This window comes from Toxotes jaculatrix, chromosome 13, assembly GCF_017976425.1.
Source record: "Toxotes jaculatrix isolate fToxJac2 chromosome 13, fToxJac2.pri, whole genome shotgun sequence".
Lineage (NCBI taxonomy): Eukaryota > Metazoa > Chordata > Actinopteri > Toxotidae > Toxotes > Toxotes jaculatrix.
The window spans coordinates 22,200,746-22,219,849 of NC_054406.1; the positions used below are offsets into that span (position 1 = coordinate 22,200,746).

Here is a 19,104-nt window from a genome sequence, read left to right on the forward strand (position 1 = left end):
ACTGAAGGCAAAAGTCAAGAGATCTGTCACAACATATTTTTGGCTTCGTTTGGGGTTTTTAAGCGTGCACGTCTTCACATGTCAGCTCACCAGGGGAGACATGAGAAATAGAATATTTTGGTTATGGAACAGACTCCCACTGGAAAAATGACATGAGTGTTGCTGTGACGTACACACAAAAAAAACAACGTGACAGTCCCTATAATCTGGAGTGGCAATGCAATTTGAAGGCTTTTTTTCAACATGCACCTGTGCACATACACAGGAAATAAAGGCAATAAGCTTTGGTTTGAGTTAAGGGTGGAGGATGGGGGTGAAGTAGCAAAGAACCAGTATGTGTCCCAGCTCTGTCACAGTATTCGTGGATGCTTAGCAGCAGCAGGTTTTTGAGGGGAGAACTAAAGCTATGGCTGACTCTTTGAGATTCTTGGGTTTCCTAGGTGAATAGAAGACATGGGATAGTGAGGGGGGGGGAGGGATGGGACAGGACCAGTGTTAGCCAGTGCCCATGCCAGGCAAACCCGATGACTGCTGCTCGATGACGACCTGGCACTGTGCTGGACAGACCGCCTGCTAACAAGAAGAGTCACACAACAGCAGGACAGAGAAGGACACAAGAGAGAAGACAGACATCAGACATCGTTCATGGATCGAACTATTTGACAATGCACAAGCAGCCATCCAAAGCACTACTGATGTTACCCCCTGGCTGTCCTGTGGAGCCATTGTACCACTGAACTAGTTTTACTTACTGTATAGTGGGTTTTTTTCTGGTAGCTCCATTTAACAACTAACAACCATCACTTGATTAGTTGTTTGAGGCAAGTTATCTGAGGATGATTTATTATTTTCACTCTTGACATAAGCCAACTTGCTGCCCCTGTTCCTTGCCTCAATAAATAGTGTACTTATTTTATTAAATAAAATAATAAAATACTTGAAAATGTAACCAAACTGTACTGAAATGAAATTGAAAACTGAACAAGCTGCATATTCTGAGTGACATACCTGAGGCACTGATTCCAACCTGGGGCAGTTTGCTCCATCTTTAGGGTTGCCCATGTGTCCTGTGTTGTCCTGAGGGACAGACCAGCTTTCCTGTGTCCCTTTACTGCAAAAAAGACTGCAAACAGGTTCCAATTATGAGTACATAGTCATATAATCTTCACATAATCTTGTGAACTAGCCTGCGCCAGCTATCTGCATCAGTAAACATGATACTATGCAAAGTACAAAGGATGTACAGGTGCATTTACCTGCGACGGTATCCAAACATGAGGAAGAGGACGCAGAAGATGATGCAGGCGGTGCCGATGTGGATGCCAATGACTATGCTGCCCAGAGAGGCCTCTCCATCCCTGCACTGACACAGAGTGTTCCCTCCTGGAGACAAACAGCATTTTATGATTTGATTTGATATATGATATTTTATTAAGTGGCTGTATTATAAATTGACTATGAGCAGCTTCCAAAAGACAGACATGTGTCGTCATGCAGTATGCAATATAAAAGTCACCACAACACCTTCAGCAACGTCCCTCAAATCCTGGAAATTTCTACTTCGGAGTCATAAAATATCTGATGCCTTTCTTCCAACTGAGTTGGAAGCTTGGGTTGGTGGTCTTATTCTGACTTATACTATGATCATCTTCCTCAGCTGTGTCCAGGCCTGATTCTCCTTCCACTACTAATATTTTTTTTTTTTTATCTAGTTTTGTGTGCTATTGAATATTTGGGATATTAGACATTTAAAGAACCTAATTTATATCATGCTGATTGTACTTCGTGTTGTGGAATGTGTTCATTAAATATCGTCTGAAGTCTGTTTTTATCAAGGTTACATGTGTGTCCAAAAACATGGATCTGTTCTTTACGTTAATGATGATACCTGACTGACTGAACATATTTGCAGCGTACAGGTTAAAAGGTGTGTATAGGCTGTAAACTGCTAACCAGGTTACAGCACTGTTTACTAATTTAAATGATTACTAATTAAAATCTGACCTTCCTACTACTTGGCACTCTTCCACAGCATTGACAGGTGTACTGAGGGTACCTGCTGAGAGCTGTTCCAGGACAGTCATGTGATCACACTCACCGGTGCTTTGGTCACTGAGGCCTTCCTCTGCCAGTGACACCAGTCTCTTGGAACAGTCACTCTCTCCGTTTCCATTGTAGGCCACCAGTTTGACTTCATACACTGCACCCGGTTCTGAAACAAAGGGCCCCACACAGTGTTAGTCAGGAGTTGTTGTTTTGTTTTACATGGAATGAGGATGTGTGTTCTTTTTAAGTGCAAAACAAAACCTAAACAGTGGCTGTTGTGTTGGTGGAGTGTGGGTTAAGATCAGAGGGAAAACTGGAATAGCTGGAGTAAAGACAATTATCAAAAGTTCAGTTTATTCATTTTAATTTCACAGTTTATTAAACCAATAAAACCTAACTGTGTCTTTGTTTTATACCACAACATACTGATTCTTGGTCTTGCCCCTGCCTGACATCTACCTCTTCGCTCAGTCATGTCCTCTCTCGGCTTTCTCGATCACCCATCACCCATCACCCCCTCTCCCTCTTACTCCTCCTCCTCTTTAATCTCCTATTAAATCAAAAACATCAATTTCGACCTGCTGCTGTGTTTCATGCTGTGAATTGGACTCGCTCAATCAGTAAGCGGCACCATCCCGTTTTGCAGAAACGGCCTTTTGAGTCCTTCTCTTAAGATGATAACTGAATCCTGTGTGCTGACACTAAGGCTTGATGTTGAGCCATGATACCACACTTTCCACTGCAATTAGATCGACGGTGGCTAAACGATGAACTGATGAGGTCATTCTAATGCGAGACGCTGCTGCTGTGAGGATCAGTACGTTTGGTGAATTGTCTACAGCAGCTGTTCAAGATGTTTTAAAGAGCAATCGTCGACTGATAACAGACAGACACAGACTTTTTACTTGTTGTAAACTGCTGTTGTTGTGGATCCCCTCTCTCAGAGGAGACCCTCTTTTATCATGCTGCATGTAATAAACTGGCGTAGCAGAATGAGCACCATCGGTTCTTTCCTCCCCTGAGCTAACAGACACTGTCAGCATGTAGCTTACTATGGCACTGGCTTGATTTCAGTGGTCGTCATTCATAGTTTTAACTAGATCTTTTGTCATGTATCTCAAGGGCTGTGGGCCTGGGTATTCACAGGGGAGCTGCAATGGCTATTGCTACTACTTCTGCTTCTTTAGCCTGAGCCATCTTAGTTGTGGGAATGCAGTGTGAGTGGGGTTTCTTTGATTTATTTTGTTCCTAATGTGTAAATCACGTGTGTCGCACTAATTGTCAGTGCCACTAATTGTATTTATTCCCTCCTTAGGGAAATTTCATGTGCTTCATGTAATTTTTACACATGATTAAGAGATAAGATAAGATAAGAGAATCCTTTATTAGTCCCTCAGTGGGGAAATTGCATTTAGCAACAGCAGGGATAAAGTACAGTAAGTGAGAGTGGGATATAAGTAAGAGGCCAATATGGCCAGAACAAGATTTAAATATGGTAGAATAACTAAGAAACAAGAAAATAGCTGCTGTAAAAAATAAAAAATATACCTACATAAATAAATAAATATGAGATGGAGATTGTTGAGTTGAGTGACTAGTACACAAATATTGCACACTAATAACTGGGTTATTGCACATTGATGTATGGACTATTAAAGTCAGTGTGTGTGTGTGATGGTTGGGACAAGAGTGTGTCATTTAGAGTCCAGTCAGAGACATAGCTGAGGATAAGCACTTAACCTCTCTGTTCCTGAATCTCTCTCTCTCTCACACACTCACTCACACATCCTCACTCTCACCCATGTTAGAGATGGTGTGGGCATTGATGTGACAAGGCAGCTGGATGGGTCCCTGGAAGCTGGTGTGGGGAACCTTGCGGTAAGACAGCCTGAAGCCCTCAGCCTTGCCAGCCTTACTGGGGAGCTCCCAGAGGACCTGCACGGCACTGGAATTCACCACCTTGGTGAAGAACGTGGGAGGGGTTGGCACTAGATGGAGAGCAGAGACAGAAAATAGTGGTGAGAAGCCTTCTTGCACCCGTGCAATATCATGAATATTCGGAACATTCTGCCTCAGAGTGATGCTGAAAAATTAGTCCATGCATTTGTTACTTCTAGACTGGACTACTGTAATTCCCTATTATCAGGATGTCCAGCTAACTCTGTAAAAAACCTCCAGCTGATCCAAAATGCTGCAGCGAGAGTACTGACTGGAATTAGCAAGAGAGATCATATTACTCCTGTACTAACTTCTCTTCATTGGCTTCCTGTAAAATCCAGAATTGATTTTAAAATCCTTCTCCTTACATATAAGGCCCTCAATGGCCAGGCTCCTTCATATCTCAAAGAGCTGATAGTACCATATCATCCCAACAGATTGCTTCGTTCCCAGAATGCAGGTTTGCTTATGGTTCCCAAAATCTCTAAAAGTAGAATGGGAGGCCGAGCCTTTAGCTATCAGGCCCCTCTCCTATGGAACCAACTACCAGTTTGGGTTCAGGAAGCAGACACCCTCTCTAATTTTAAAATTAAGCTTAAAACCTTTTTTGTTTGACAAAGCTTATAATTAGTTGTAGTTACAGTTAGTTTAGTCTAGTTAGTTATTATGACTAAACCTATAGTTAGTCACAATTATTTCTATAGACACTGTTACAGTAAAGGATAAAGCCCATAGTAGGGCTGGCTCAGGCAATTGAACCATCCCTTAGTTATGCTGCTATAGACCTAGGCTGCTGGGGGACTTCCCATGATCCTCTGCACACCTCTCCTCTTCTCTTATTCTCTCCTCAGACCCACTCTCACATTTATTAGCCTTTATTCCATGTCATTAACTCTGTGTCCTCTCTGTCCTGTAGTCCTGTGTTTGTTTCTCTCTGGTCTCTCTTTCTCTGTACCTTTCTGCAGGTACCTCTGGCTCCGGAGCTGCATGTTCTGTGGTCCTGGCTCCACCCACCTGCTGCTGTTTATTGTCTACAATGATCCATTTCTAACACATGACTATGTTCAATGTCCCACTCTGCTACAGATACATATTGGATTAATATTCTATGCAGACTGTAATGTAAATAATTACCAATCATGACAGCTTTTTGCTTCTGTGCTCTGTTTCCTATCATAACTGTAATCTGCTGAACACACATTATCTACTAACTGTCCTGTAATCTGAATGCTGGCCCTCTAACATTGTTCACTGCCAACCCTGTTTGTATCATTTAGATTTTTGATTGTGGAAGGAGCCATATAAATAAAATTGAATTGAATTCTTTTCATCTTTTCAACATAACTTCTCCAGGTCCTCATCTAAATCTCTGTTTTGGGCAGAGTGTTGCGTTCTTACCACCGCCCAGTGTTGTGGCTACCACAGTGTGAGACTGCTGGCTGGCTCCCAGAGGAGAGTAGGCCTTCAGGTAGAGGGAGTAGGTGGTGGCTGGTTCCAGGTTGGTCACATCATGCTGGAAGGTGCTTTTACTGATGGCTTCCTGCAGCTCCAGACTGTCAGGCTCTGAATCACACACACACACACACACCACAACACAGTAGATTTAGTAATTGTTAGAAATAACACTTTCTAATTTGAAATAAAAATTGTGTTTCTCCACAGAAGACTTTGACTGAGAGTGTGCACTGACGCTCACCTCCTATCTTGCGGATGTGCAAGACGTATCCGATGATGCTATCAGTTACGTTGGGGGCTGGCTGGTTCCATGTGATCTGCAGGGCGTTAGTGGACAGGACGCTGGCTTTGAGGCCCTGGGGGGTGGCGGGCAGGTCTTTAGCCTGGGCCACAGCCAGACGGGCGCTGGCCTGGTTGGTCCCGGCACTGTTCTCGGCAATGCACTGGTAGATGGCCTCATCCTCTGAGCTGATACGGGTCAGAGCCAGAGTGCTGTACAAACAACACACAGTCGTTAGGTTCCTCATTAAACATTAAAGACCAGCTGTATTTCATACATATGTATTTGGTTTTCTCCTCAGATGAAAATAGAAACCTTCCTGTGAATTTGACAAAGGTGCATCTGTCGGTTCTTATTTCAGATCATACAGTGTAGTATGACGTAAATAAATCAATGAACTGTGGGTTCTGTTTCCCAACTGCTGCCCAATTTAGCCCAGTTGGTAATCCAGTCCTACAGTAGTAGTACTAGTAGCCAGTAGTAATAAATATAGTAAATGAAGCAACAGTAAAAACAGCAGGAATATCAGGAATATAATATTAAAATATTAAATCCCAGCAAGGCCAAGGAAGTATTTTATTAGTACCCGATTCATTCAGTGAAATGACACTGTAAATTACATTATTATTATAATTATTGGATTCTTAAGTGTTACCCCCAAAATTTTGAGAATATGCACCACAGCACAAAATAAATGAAAAAAGCGGAAGACAGATAAAGTTAGCTCCTGCATCTTGAAGCCCTGTCTTATTGTGGGGGCTCTGTGTCAAAATCTAGTTTTGATACCTGTATTATTTTCAGGGCATATTGTGCTTGCATGTTGAATGTTGTAAATTGCAGATGTGTTTAATTACACATCAAACCTGTGTAGTTAGTTTAGCACAGGAGAAGTAGTTGGTTTCAAGGTAAAATATAATGAAGCTTTCTTGTGTGATTTTGCTACTTGCACTCTAAATACACACACAGTATTACAGTAATTGCTTTAATTAATTTAAAAGCAAACAAGAGATGTCGTTGCAATGAATGTTTGAAATATTTGAAAGAACACATAGAAGTTATACAGTATATTTGGAATACAGTGTAATTTAAGTATATATGTATATGTATATATAAATATAAAAACCAACATATAATCATTTATAAATATATAATACACACACAATTCTTTCGGTGGTAATCATAGACTGATTATCAGCAGACATTGGGGTCTAATGGGCTCTCCACTATCTGTGCAGTGCTACCACCATGTGGTACAACTGTTAAATGCAGGCTTGAGTAAAGCTCAGTTGGGTATTAATGGTGACTTGCATATAGGACACAGAAAACCAAAAGCCTGCGTGTGAGAATACAAAACCATTTCAGGAAATCTTCCCAATATGTGGATTTTCAGATCCTGGACTTCTGAGAAGAGCAGAAGACTTCTGCCTGCTTGTTAAACCATCGCTGCAGCCTATGTCTCCTTGTAACTCTTACTTTACTAAGTAACTAAGTTACTAAGTATAACTTTATAATCCATACGCTTTAGTCTTCCTTTTATAGGGCCAGTACATAACTTATAGTACAGTAACTGGCCCTGCAGGATCCTATTGCATTAGGTATGTTGAGTCAGACTTTACTTGTTTTGTATAATTTGATTTTAAAGATCTACCTGTTATTGTTGGTCAGCTTAACGTTGTGTCCGGGCATCAGGACCTTGCCGTTCTTTAGCCAGATGAGGTGAGGCTCGGGGACGCCCTGGGCCACACAGGTGAACACAGCACTGCCCCCTGCTGGTTTGGACACAGATTGTGGCCACTGCAGGAACTCGGGAGGAGCTGAGGAGGAGGACCAAAGAGGGAGAGGGGTCAAGACATAAACAACAAAAAGCATCAGGATATGAAACCAAAGCAGCTAACAGACTCATGTTCCTCATAAAACCTGCTGCACCCCATTGCCTGAAACACTAATATCAAGGAGACAGTTATTAAAATAGTGCTTAAACAGTATGAAAGAGGCCTAGTTGAAAAATAAGACTTTTATTGAGGCCTGAGAAACACTGCCTTAAAGGATAATTCCACATAGAGGGTTTTAATAAATAAAATTGTTTAATAAATCTGAAGAGGATTGTCAGGTCCCTTTACAACCCCCCCCTCCACACACACACAGCCTGCTGATTCCTGCTTGTCCTCATCTGTCCCTAGACAGATGCAAAGCTGCTCCTCTTGACACTAAGGTCAATAATAGAGGCACAATAGACATGCATATATATGCTGGGATATAGGGGCAGAGCTCTATAGGCCTCAGAGCCCCTCCCCACTTCAGCACATTCTCAGCTTCTCATTGATCTAATGACCTCAACACTGGTTGTGACCCCACACCCTATAACCATCTACCTACTGTGGACAAGCTGAGGGGGGTAGTAGTGTCAACAATATGACCGTTTCAGAAAGGACACATGGAGGGGACTGGTCAAACCACTTTGGTTGGAACCAGCTCACAGTTCAACAGAGCCAAGACTAACCCATGAAGGAAATGATAACCGCTGCCTGTCGGTGTGCATGGTTGCTATATGGTTTCTTCCTCTGTAGCATGTTTTTGCTTGCTTGAATTCACTTCCAACCACAAAGATAAATGTCTGCCCAGTTCTCCTGGCTTCCATCTTCATTATTCTATAAAATACAGTAAATCCACGGTTTTACTTTAGTATTTTTCAAAGCTGTATATGAACCATGTTTGGTTTTTGAACAGACATCTAACCTGGATATATTGGTGACAGAGTTCTTTTACATTCCGCACACCGTTTCTATTTAGCTAGCTGGCTGTCTAGCTAGCTAGCTAGCTAGCTAACTTGTCTAGTGATCTTGAACTGTGCCAATGAAAAAAATAACATTTTGTTATTTCTCAGTATCTCAGTATCTCAGGCAGTTTAAAGCATCTCAAAGTTAATTTTCATGAGACATTGAAATTAATGGATACAATCAGATGCCTCGAAAGGTGAAAAACACATTCATGTGCTGTACGTAAAGCTCTACATGATGTCTGTGATGATTAGCAGTAGTGTTAAGTCAATGAAATGTGTAAACAGCAGTATGATATTTGATGAAAGATCAAGTTCAGTGTGTGATTTCCTTCATTGTTATTATACATCAGGTTATACTTTCTCTCTCTCTCTTTTTCTCTTGCTCTCTCTTTGTCTCTCGTCTTTGTGTGTGCGTGTGTGTGTGTTTGTAGGTTCATTATGTCTCAGAGGGCATAGCTGTCCACCCCTTCATCTGTTCAGTTGTCCCGCCACGACGTTAGAAAGTGTCAGGCGTCCTCAGCTGACTGTTCATCAACCGATCCATACTCTTTATTGATCAGTGATTCTGTTGACCTTGAGTTTCAGTGCCCCAGACATCTTATTACATCTTATTAGCTCCTGTTGTTTGCAGCGTGTTTTTTGGGGGGGGTTCCATATTTATATATATTCACACAACCTTACTCTGTCATTTTATTCAGAAATCTGAACTTTATACTTTGACCACTCAGTTGTGTCACTAAGATGTCATTAAAGCACAATAAAAGAATAAAGACAGAATTTAGTGGCTGATCATGTGTTTTGTATGTGTGTAAAATCCCAGTCTAAACCAGATAAATATGGAATTGGAAAAAAAAAAACATGTCTGACCTCCTATTGAAGTGATATAACCTGGTACTATCAAAATTTGCACATTTATTTCAGGCCCTGATTATTTTGACTCTACTATTGAAAAAGTAAAGCCCAGCAGTGTAAATGAGATGTTATGCATGTATGCAATGCACTGTTCCATAAAATGGCTGACCATCCTTTGTGTGGGTCTCTCTCTACACGGTGACACCCTGGTTGCCCTCAGCCCTCTGCTGGGATGCTATCCATCTTCCAGCCCCCTCTAATTAACCCTGAGACCACACCTCCTTTGTCCTCCCACCTCCCTATGCGTCCTCCTCCCTCACTCCAGCTGTTTTCACAGACATACACCCTGAACCCCCCCCCCAGCTGAGGTCGAGGGTCAGGGGTTAGGGGTTACCAGTCATTCTTCACCTCCTTTCCCTTCCCCTTTGCACCCCCCCTCCTGCACCTTGCACCCTGAATTGACCATCTAGTCGCTCTCCAGTTTTTTGTCCCTCCGTATGTTGTGTTCTTTGTCCCCTTCCCTGTGACCATGGCCACAATGGCACACGTAGACACACACACACGCAGACTGTGTGAAAGTTCAGATCTCTGCTGACCTTCACACTACAAACACAGACAGCAGCCAGTCTCACTGACCCCTTCCCCCCTGAACTTGACTTGAGCTGAACAATAAAAACATTCACCTTCACTGAGACATCACATCTCTGCATGCACACTTGAACCTCAAGCTGTAGCACCTTCACTGCTGACTTCACTGTTACAAAAGACTAACAGCGACAGAGCAAATTGTCTCTTATTGTCTAATATAAGCATTTTTAAATGTGTTTAAATAGGAAACAAGTTACTTTTAAACATACAAATGGCTGTTTTTTCCAAAATCACTGTGGGCTCAAATAAAGTCTTAAACATTTTATGAGAAAAAATGTCATTGCTTAGACTGTAATTTGCGCACAAATTGTAATTAGGCATTCTCCGTTTCTCTGCAGTTTTTTTTCTGCACATTCAAAAACATCAAGATCAAAAACATATAATATTCATATAAATGTTAAACGTGCTTCCCAACACAGAGATACACCAACATAAAGTATATCCTATTTCCAACAATATACCCCTAACCCAGACCCCTTCACTTTTTCCACACACTTCGTTGTGTTCTAACTTCACATGTTAATTTAAAATGGATGAAATTGGCATAAAATGGTGTTTGTAACCAATCCATTCAGTTTTTTTTCACAGGTGGACACTAATCAAGTTCTAGACAAGGCTCAAGGATAAGACAGTTTTGTTTGAACATAATTAGCATGTCCTACAATGACCCGCTGTCATTAAAGGAATCAGAAAAGAATCATCTCACTTGTTAGTATTAACACACTTTGCCTGATATAGTTTTTGGGTTTATGATCTAATTTTGGATGCACCACTGCAGAATAATGAGGGCATTTTAACCACATTGTGGGTGGTCATGTTACCAGATGACCAAAGCCTAAAGTGTATTGTTCTCTATCCTCCTCCAAATGGAGAGCAGATAGATCGATAAATTCATGAATATATTAGAGATCAGGACCTCCTCTCCTCCTCTACACCACAGGCACTGCCAAGAGAGAGAGTGATGGGAGGGAAGTATTGATTGATCTGGACAAAACAGAAACTTGGATCTCCCTAATTTTATCAAAGCTCCTCAGCACCAGTGTAGTGGATTTTCATGTTACTCTTACGTTACCTTTACGTATTTAAGTTTGTTGTCCATGCTCTCACACTGTGAGTGGAAAAGTTTATCTGTGCAAATCTGGTGTGGGAGAATCTTCCTCCCTTAAACAGCGGAAGAACATTTGTTGTTTATCAGTGTCCGGATGTGATAAGCCAGACGCTTGAGATGCTGACACCACAGCATCCGAAGAGGGAATGGACAATTTTCAGTGAGCAGTATTGGAAAATACCGGGCAAGTAGAGGAAATGGGATCCCCCGGAAGTGACGTGTGCTTAGTATCAGTGATGTCAATGAGCAAAGAACCTTGGCATTATTTTAGGTACTCGGTGCTGTTATGTGGATAAGCTGTCATCTATTACCAACATGAATCCATACGACCTGACTGCAGAAAGCTGATGTACTGACCCTGCATTGCTCCCTCCAGCCTCGTGCTTGAACCTCGTCCTAAGAGCAAGGCTCAGCTGGCTATAATCGAGGTAACTTGTGCTTAGCATAGCAGACTTGACAGGTATTCCACTTTCCTCCCATTAAAGCATAGTTAGAAATGAACTCTCATGGGCAGGTATATGAGTGGAGCAGGTGGGAAAAGGTCTCACACCATCACTAGCTTCTTTTAAACAGAGATCCTGAAATATTGCCATGAGGAAGACATGTCATTATACCGGCTTTGCTTGCTTGTATTCCACCATGCTGACTCTCCCTTTTATACACAGGTATTAAGCAGGCGCAAGCTCACAGGCCTCCACCTCCACATCCAGGGCTAAGGTGAGAAGGAAGGGTAGAGCTTTGCTACTGACCCTTTCCTTCCCCACTACCACCACCACCACCACCAGTTCAAATGATCAAGTGCACACACAGACACCCACACACAGACAAGTTAATGCAACTATTATTGTTAAGACATTGTGGATAATCTAACCACGACATTAACCATAACCAAGTTATGCCTAACCCTAACCTTAACCAGGACTCTCACAAATGACGTTTTGCCTCATGAGGACTGGGCTTTGGACTCCATTAGGGCTACTATTCCCAATAAGGCTGGGGTTTATGCTGGAAAAGGTCCGTAAGAGATATGTTTACATTCTTTGCCTACACATATGATGGATTTTTCAAGGCTGATATTCATATTTATTAGTCTGGGTACTATTATTTCACAGTTTTAGACAAAGACTTAAATTTAAGAAAAATAAAGTTTTTTTTTTTTTTTTTGCATTTCTGTCCCAGAATTATATTCTTGACCGTGAAGGAGGTTCAGAATTGAAGGTAAATTAAATTTACAGAAAATATAGTTACATGTACAAAGTTTGAGATATACGACAGTAATGTGAAACTTTTAAAGATGTTTTTTTGCTAGCTAGTCATGAATTTATGAGAACGGGGTTGCTATGTGGAAATTCACATTCATGACCTCAGTATTTCTGAAACGCTGGTTATGGCCTTGTCTGTTCTGGACACATGATAACTTCTAACAATTTTCTCACCTGATGTAGATACGATAAACTTGACAGACTGTTCCTTGCTAACAAAAACAAAAACCTGTCTGTAGGGTTAGAAAGATTAGTGGCCAGCATTGATGCCCACGTTTGAGCTCTACCAGGCCAGCAAAGATATGGACTTACCTTGTACCACGAGTCGTCCGAGTGCAGTACGTCTCATTCTGGTGCCAGGCCGATTGGCAGCACACACATACACACCAGAGTGCTGCAGGGAAACATCTGAGATCATCAGGTTCCCCGTCCCCAGAACCTGGATACCCTCCACCCCAATGGAGCGTCCATCTGATGGACACACAGACACAGACACACAGAGATGGTTTGTGAGATAAAAGCTAAAACATGCTGCATGTTATTACCTGATCATCCTCCTATCATTCAAATTTGATTAGAATTTCTCAGCGGTACCTAGCCTGCTCCAGGAAACAATGGGCCTTGGGTTTCCTGTGGCGATGCACTCCAAGATAGCTGTCTGATGGACAGTGATGGTCAGATTCTGGGGTCCTGACAGGATGACTGGCTCCTTATAGATTCTGGGAGCTCCACCTGCAAAGACGAAGGAAGACAAAAAGTGGATGTAGATGAAATGATGAATAGTGTGGCTGAGATGTGTAAAGAAACTATGATATTTGTCTGCCCAGACTTGATTGCTTGACCCGTTGGAAAGTTACAGAGTTATAAATGAACCCAATACAATGCAACAGAGGACAAAGGCTGAGCTAGAGCCCAAGCATTGCATCAAAAAAAAAGAGGGTCAGCATTTATAAAATGGCAAGGATATCTGCTGAGTTCATATTTTCCATATGTTTTCAGCTGTTAAAGCCAGAAATTTTTTAAACAAAAATTATATTTTTGTTTAATTTAAGGACTGATGTTAGGAGAACGGCTAAAGATGTAAATAAAGGTAACCAATAGAGATCCACACCCTGGGTGACTCCACAGCTATTCCTGTATTACATTCTACATGTGTATTCACCCACCAGTGACATTGAGCACGGCTTCATGGCTGTAGCGAGTGTTGGCTGGATTGGTGGCCACACATCGGAAAACCCCAGTGTCCACCTGTCTCACGCCTGTCACCTGGAGAATGCCCATTGGCAGGAGAGTGTACCTGCACAGGGACGGGAGGTCAGGATGTAGGTGAGGTATTATAAATATGCTCAACAAAACAAATAAACTAAACAAATACATACACAATTGTACTGTATATACAATATAATGTAGGTCACAATTGTTCTAACCATGAATAAAACCACTGAAATATGGACCATCCCATATTTGCAAATACAGTATATAACTTTCAGTTGCCAGTCAGCAAAAAAAAAATAGTGTACTGTACATATTATCCAGTACGTTGTCCTTCAGCATAGTGTATATTTGTATGGTGCTACCTATTGTCAGTGGTGTTGAGTGGTACTCTGTCTTTCTCCCAGGTGATGTTGGCCTCGGGCACTCCGTTGATCTGACACTGGAAACGAGCAACGCCTCCCTCATCCACTGACATGGACACTGGGTGGGTGTGGAATTTAGGAAGAGCTGGGGAACAAACCACACAGAGATCAGGTTTAATGAGGAAAATACCGGACGTGGATATTGTGTTGAAACATGGAAACATTCCACCGATTTTACACATGAAAATCAAGTTACTAGTAATGGTTAGCATGACCTTAACCTGTGAAAACTCTTGTATAGTGTCTTTAGTAGCCTTACAAACTGTGGTTGTGGAGCTTCAAAGACGCGTCAGTTTATCAGAAATGGAAGGTCTAGTAAAATGATGCTGCTGGTTGCATTATGGAAGTGCTTGAGCTCTACTACCTGTAGGGACTTGTGTTGTGCTCTTTCAGTTTTGACCATTCATACATTCAAATACACACACACACACACACACACACACACAAATTCATAATAACCTGGTCACCATAATCAATAAGGGTGGATGAGGTGTCATAGAGGAGGGGTCTGCAAATGAGAAAGCATCACCATGGCAAATCTCCTGGATTACCCATAAATCCCTGGTTTTATTGGTCTATGTTGGGGTGGGGGTTGCGAGGAGAAGTTTGTACATTCAAGTAGTGCAGGTTCGTGTGTATTCAGCACATGTAACCATGTACAGTAATGCATAGGCAGTGTAATTTACTGGTTTTCCATAATGAGAATCTGGCATCTTCTGGTGAGGGGTTTCTAACTGGCTGCCTGTTCCCTCTGACAACAAAGGATCAGGAGTCCAGGGGGGGCTTGGGTTGCCAGGTATAATGCATAGTTGTTCACCATGTGAAGCATCATTTACAACAGAGGCTATGGGATGTTTTAAAAGAGGTGGCAGGTTTACAGCCTGAGTGTAAAGCAGGGAAATGGATATTAAAATGCCAAAGAAAATTACAGTTTGTTACCTTCAAGTGAGAAGGAGAGTGTGTAGCCCTTAAATCTAATTCACATTAACAAAGAATCATTATTACCTTATATATATTATTATATATACGTTATCTGTGTTTGAGCCTTTATCAAATACCCATTATACTCACTAAAACTTTAAGGTAAATCGTGTTTTAAAACAACTTGGAACTTGTAGTTTTGTCCATCATTCCTTCTGGATATGATAGCACTTTGTTCACCACTTTCACTGGAGAGTGGCTGATTTGAAGTCCCACTGAGCAAGACACTGAACTTCCACAACAGACCCCTCTGAACAAATGTACATGGATTTTTGAGTACGCTGAGATCATATCCTTCAGATTCTTTTATAATATAAATTCTTAAGAGTTTTCAGTACATTTAGGTTCAATGTATTTCAGTTTGACTCTCTGTTGGCCAATAAGTAGTCAAGTAAGTTCAGGGCATCTCAACTGGAACTTGACTAGGTCTGTGGCGAAGGTAGGTCTCCATATGGGGAAGGAAAGCTTTAAAATGGGTGAACTTTGGAGGACTCATGACCTCAGTAATTTTAAAATCCTGACAAAGGCCCATAATTATAATGAACTTCAATTAATACAAAACAGTTACTTGGAAATTTAATTTATATTTTGATCAGACCTCTACAGAAGTGGAGAAGCATCTCCTGAAAAAGCATATAGTAACATATATTGTAGCAGTCCTGTGTTGTGTTGCACTGTCAAACACTTACATGCCAAAAGGACTTTGGCCCTGCGGCTGACGAGCATGCCATAGTGATTTTGGGCAGCACAGTCGTACTCGCCCATGTCAGCGTCGCTGCCCTCTCTGCGTTTCTGGAAGCTTTGGATGAACAGCGTGCCATTTTCCAGCACTCGGACCCGAGGGCTGGTGAGTAAAGGCACCCCATTTTTACGCCACGTAACCGTGATCGGTTCCTCGCCTTGTACCCGACAGTCCAGCATGAGTGGGCGATCCCTCACTGCAATTACATCACTGGGCTCCAGCAGAAAAGACAATTCTGAGGCCAGACAACCACCTGCATGCAGACAGGAGAAAAAGAAGGACAGGTCATCAGAGAGAGATTAAGAGCTTGCTTAAAATGATCAATTGTTGTACAGTCCAAAGGAGTTCTTCAATCTCAGAAATCTAAACAGGGTTATGTACTTCTGTGAAATATCAGGAGTTTTTTCAGGACAGTTCAGAAACATGGTCTGAATTCAGACTGAATTCAAGAATATTTAGGGACCACAGGAAAAAGAGAGGAACTGTGGGAAAACAACAGAAAGACCTGGATTTCTGGGTCGCACAAACAAACACAACCATACTCCACATACACACACGGTGTGCATGGAAAGGGGCATGGAGAAAGGAACATTTTAAGAGGAGGACTTGTGGGATCTGTAGTAACATGACAGAACCAATAATTAGAGTAAAAACAACTTAGTTTTTTTTTTATTACAACAAACTTATTATTTACTTTAAGTGTTACTGGAGTTTTGATCTCTCCAATCCAGTACTGACCCAAGGAAAGAAAACTGTTAAGGGTTTTGTCAAGGCATTTAAAAATGAGAGTGGATCGTAAAATATTCAACACATTTTTCATCTCAGACCCAGAAACCAAATCCCATCCCAGAGACAATAGCACAAAGGAGGCTTCTCTGTCAGATACCAAGTCTCCGAGAACCCTACCCCAATCGCCCCAAAAAACCTCATTTAACAGCAAAAACCATCTCATTTGACTTATGGTGCATTTGGCTTTGCAGCCTGTAATGCTTTTACGGAAGGAGAGCCACAATGGAGGTTGAATGCCATTGAACCATCCAGCCAGAGAGGGAAACAACAATAGCCAAGCAGGAGAGGGGAAGACTGGCAAGGGTTGCTGGGGTCAAGTTAGGAGAGCTTCCATTGAAGGAGGAACCAATCGTGACAATAGTGTTGTGACGATACTTATTTGCACCCAACCCCCAGTAACCTCTGTAAAAAAACTCCTGTCAGCCACCATGGGCCCAAGGGCACCATCTGCCCCTTCTTATGCATCCCCCCCCACCCCGCCCATCTCGTCCCATCCTTTCAGAACCACCTCTGAGGTGACTTTCCCATGCCACCAGATCTCTCTTTGTCACCCTTGTTCCCTCTCGCCCATGACCTTGGTAATGCTCCCAGTCTCCCCCATTTTTGCCCAGTTCTTTTTGGTGTTAATGTTCTCATATGCAAAGAGCCATGAATCCTCGCATCGGCCACTTTCCTCCCCAGCTGTGAAGCGGCAACAATTGCAGTTGCACTTGAACCTATACACAATACCTCATCAGTCTCACTGCGGAGTTTTGCATCTGTTCAGTCAAATACACCCTTGCATCACATCCCACACACAGCAGCTTGAACTTGACTTCCATCATTTTGTATTTTTCTGTTCCCAGTGAAGCTCAGTTCCACTCTTAGGGTCAGCTGATGCTTTTAATTAAAAATCAAACTATATTTTTTTACTCAACACTTGCAATGTGAAGGCTGAAATCTCAAAACCTGGACAAGTAAAACAAAAATATCTGCATGTATAGAGACCTCTCAAATGCTTCCAGATCTAAGTGAGAAAATATTAATTTTGGTTCGACCTGCCCTTTCACAATTCCACTGCTCTCTACCCTGTTTTCCATCAGCACATGCAAATGAAGTGAATCAGTGGTAACATGGATGAATTATCCCCCCCAAGTATTTACATTAAGTGGTAGGTGCTGAGGTATCAGGGCTATCCACAACCTTAATCAGAGATGTTCCCTGTCATCATCATCATCTGTTATTGGCTTTACTATAATGTTTCACATGAAGAAATGAGCATCTGCCCTCGTTTTTAATGAGAGAGAGAGACCCCCCCACCCAGCCCCCAGAAGCACATGCAGCCAGCAGAGAGGATTGTGAGTCTACTGGTCAGCTGTGTCAGGACTAGCCGATAAAGCTCTGCCACCCCTGAGCCTCCCATCCCTCAGGCCTGGTAATGAAATTCAGTGCTCCCAAGGGGGAACCTGCATTGCATTCTCTAGCCACAGTTATCGAACACATGGTGTTGCTAACTGTGAGGCCTTAAAAGGCCAGTGGTGATACAACAGTGTCTAGATAGTAGGCACAAGATGGAGACCACACTGCAACATAACTTCTAAAGACTGGTTGCTCATAAAGTATATGTCACTTCTCTCAGAAGTTTCAAGTCTCGACCATGTGTAAAACACAACTCAACATAAGATAATGTAAGACAGGTGATGTAATGACAGGTAATGGAATGGAAGACAAGTTATGGCGACATAAAGAAACATAGTATGGGGTAACGTAGGATATGATAATATAGCTTCAAGGCAGTCCTGAGCTAACTACCCGAGATTTGTGCTTTGACACCATTGGCATCGTCATGAGATTAATCCCTTGTTTCTAGATTGAAGCCTCAAAACTCAGTGAGACTGGATGACAAATGATAACAGTGTGCCAAGAGTGAGGGATGTTAGACAACAACCTTTAAGGTGATTCCAGACTGGAGGATTTAAATGTTCTCCATACTAGTTCCAACAAGCTGAGCCTGCATGGGGTGTGATTAAGTGCATAGCATTAGAGATTGGACTGTTTTCAATATAGGGGCAGGACTATAATGAGATTTTTTTTGAAAGGAGGGGGTAGTCCAGAAACCCCCCACACAACCACTATGTGCCTGTAACCCCGAGCCCCTCAGGGGTCATGGGAGAGTCAGAGGTGAGGAGGATGGATGTGTGGATGAAGGTTGTGGTGTGTGTGTGTGTTTGGGTGGGGGGTGGGTGGCCTGCTATTGTTTAACGTGGACTGCTACCCCTGAACTTCACAGATTTCTGTCCAGCCCCCCCCCCAAAAAGGGTAAGAGAAAGAGAAGGGGGTCCTGACCACCAAATGATAAATCATTTCATCAACATCTTTCCTTTCCCCTCTCTCCATCTTGTTTTTAAGTTGGAGCAGTTTTGGAGGGATGTACGGTTTTGAACCAAGAATGACAACTAGAATGAAGTGGTATAATATTTCTGATGAAGGTTGCCTTTAATGGTTAGCTTTAGGACTGGATCTTCATATGTTATGGATTCACTGCAGATATACTCTTAAAGACACTAAAATCCCTTTAAACATTAAAAAATCAGAGCAATATTCCACA

General features: G+C 42.1%; 1 protein-coding gene across 1 annotated transcript in view; it reads right to left on the reverse strand.

Moving 5' to 3' along the window:
• Nucleotides 1–495: 495 nt before the first annotated feature.
• Nucleotides 496–19,104, reverse strand: part of LOC121192215 (immunoglobulin superfamily DCC subclass member 3-like) — a 30,237-nt gene continuing 11,628 nt past the window's right edge. Inside the window, exons 4-16 of the mRNA XM_041053801.1 lie at nt 15,676–15,981; nt 13,946–14,090; nt 13,535–13,665; nt 12,963–13,100; nt 12,681–12,839; nt 7,368–7,533; nt 5,681–5,931; nt 5,383–5,547; nt 3,846–4,034; nt 2,093–2,212; nt 1,257–1,380; nt 1,009–1,123; nt 496–573 (exon numbers count right to left, since the gene is read on the reverse strand). Of these exons, the coding sequence (XP_040909735.1) occupies nt 496–573; nt 1,009–1,123; nt 1,257–1,380; nt 2,093–2,212; nt 3,846–4,034; nt 5,383–5,547; nt 5,681–5,931; nt 7,368–7,533; nt 12,681–12,839; nt 12,963–13,100; nt 13,535–13,665; nt 13,946–14,090; nt 15,676–15,981 (2,087 nt within the window). The remainder of the gene's footprint in view (nt 574–1,008; nt 1,124–1,256; nt 1,381–2,092; nt 2,213–3,845; nt 4,035–5,382; nt 5,548–5,680; nt 5,932–7,367; nt 7,534–12,680; nt 12,840–12,962; nt 13,101–13,534; nt 13,666–13,945; nt 14,091–15,675; nt 15,982–19,104) is intronic.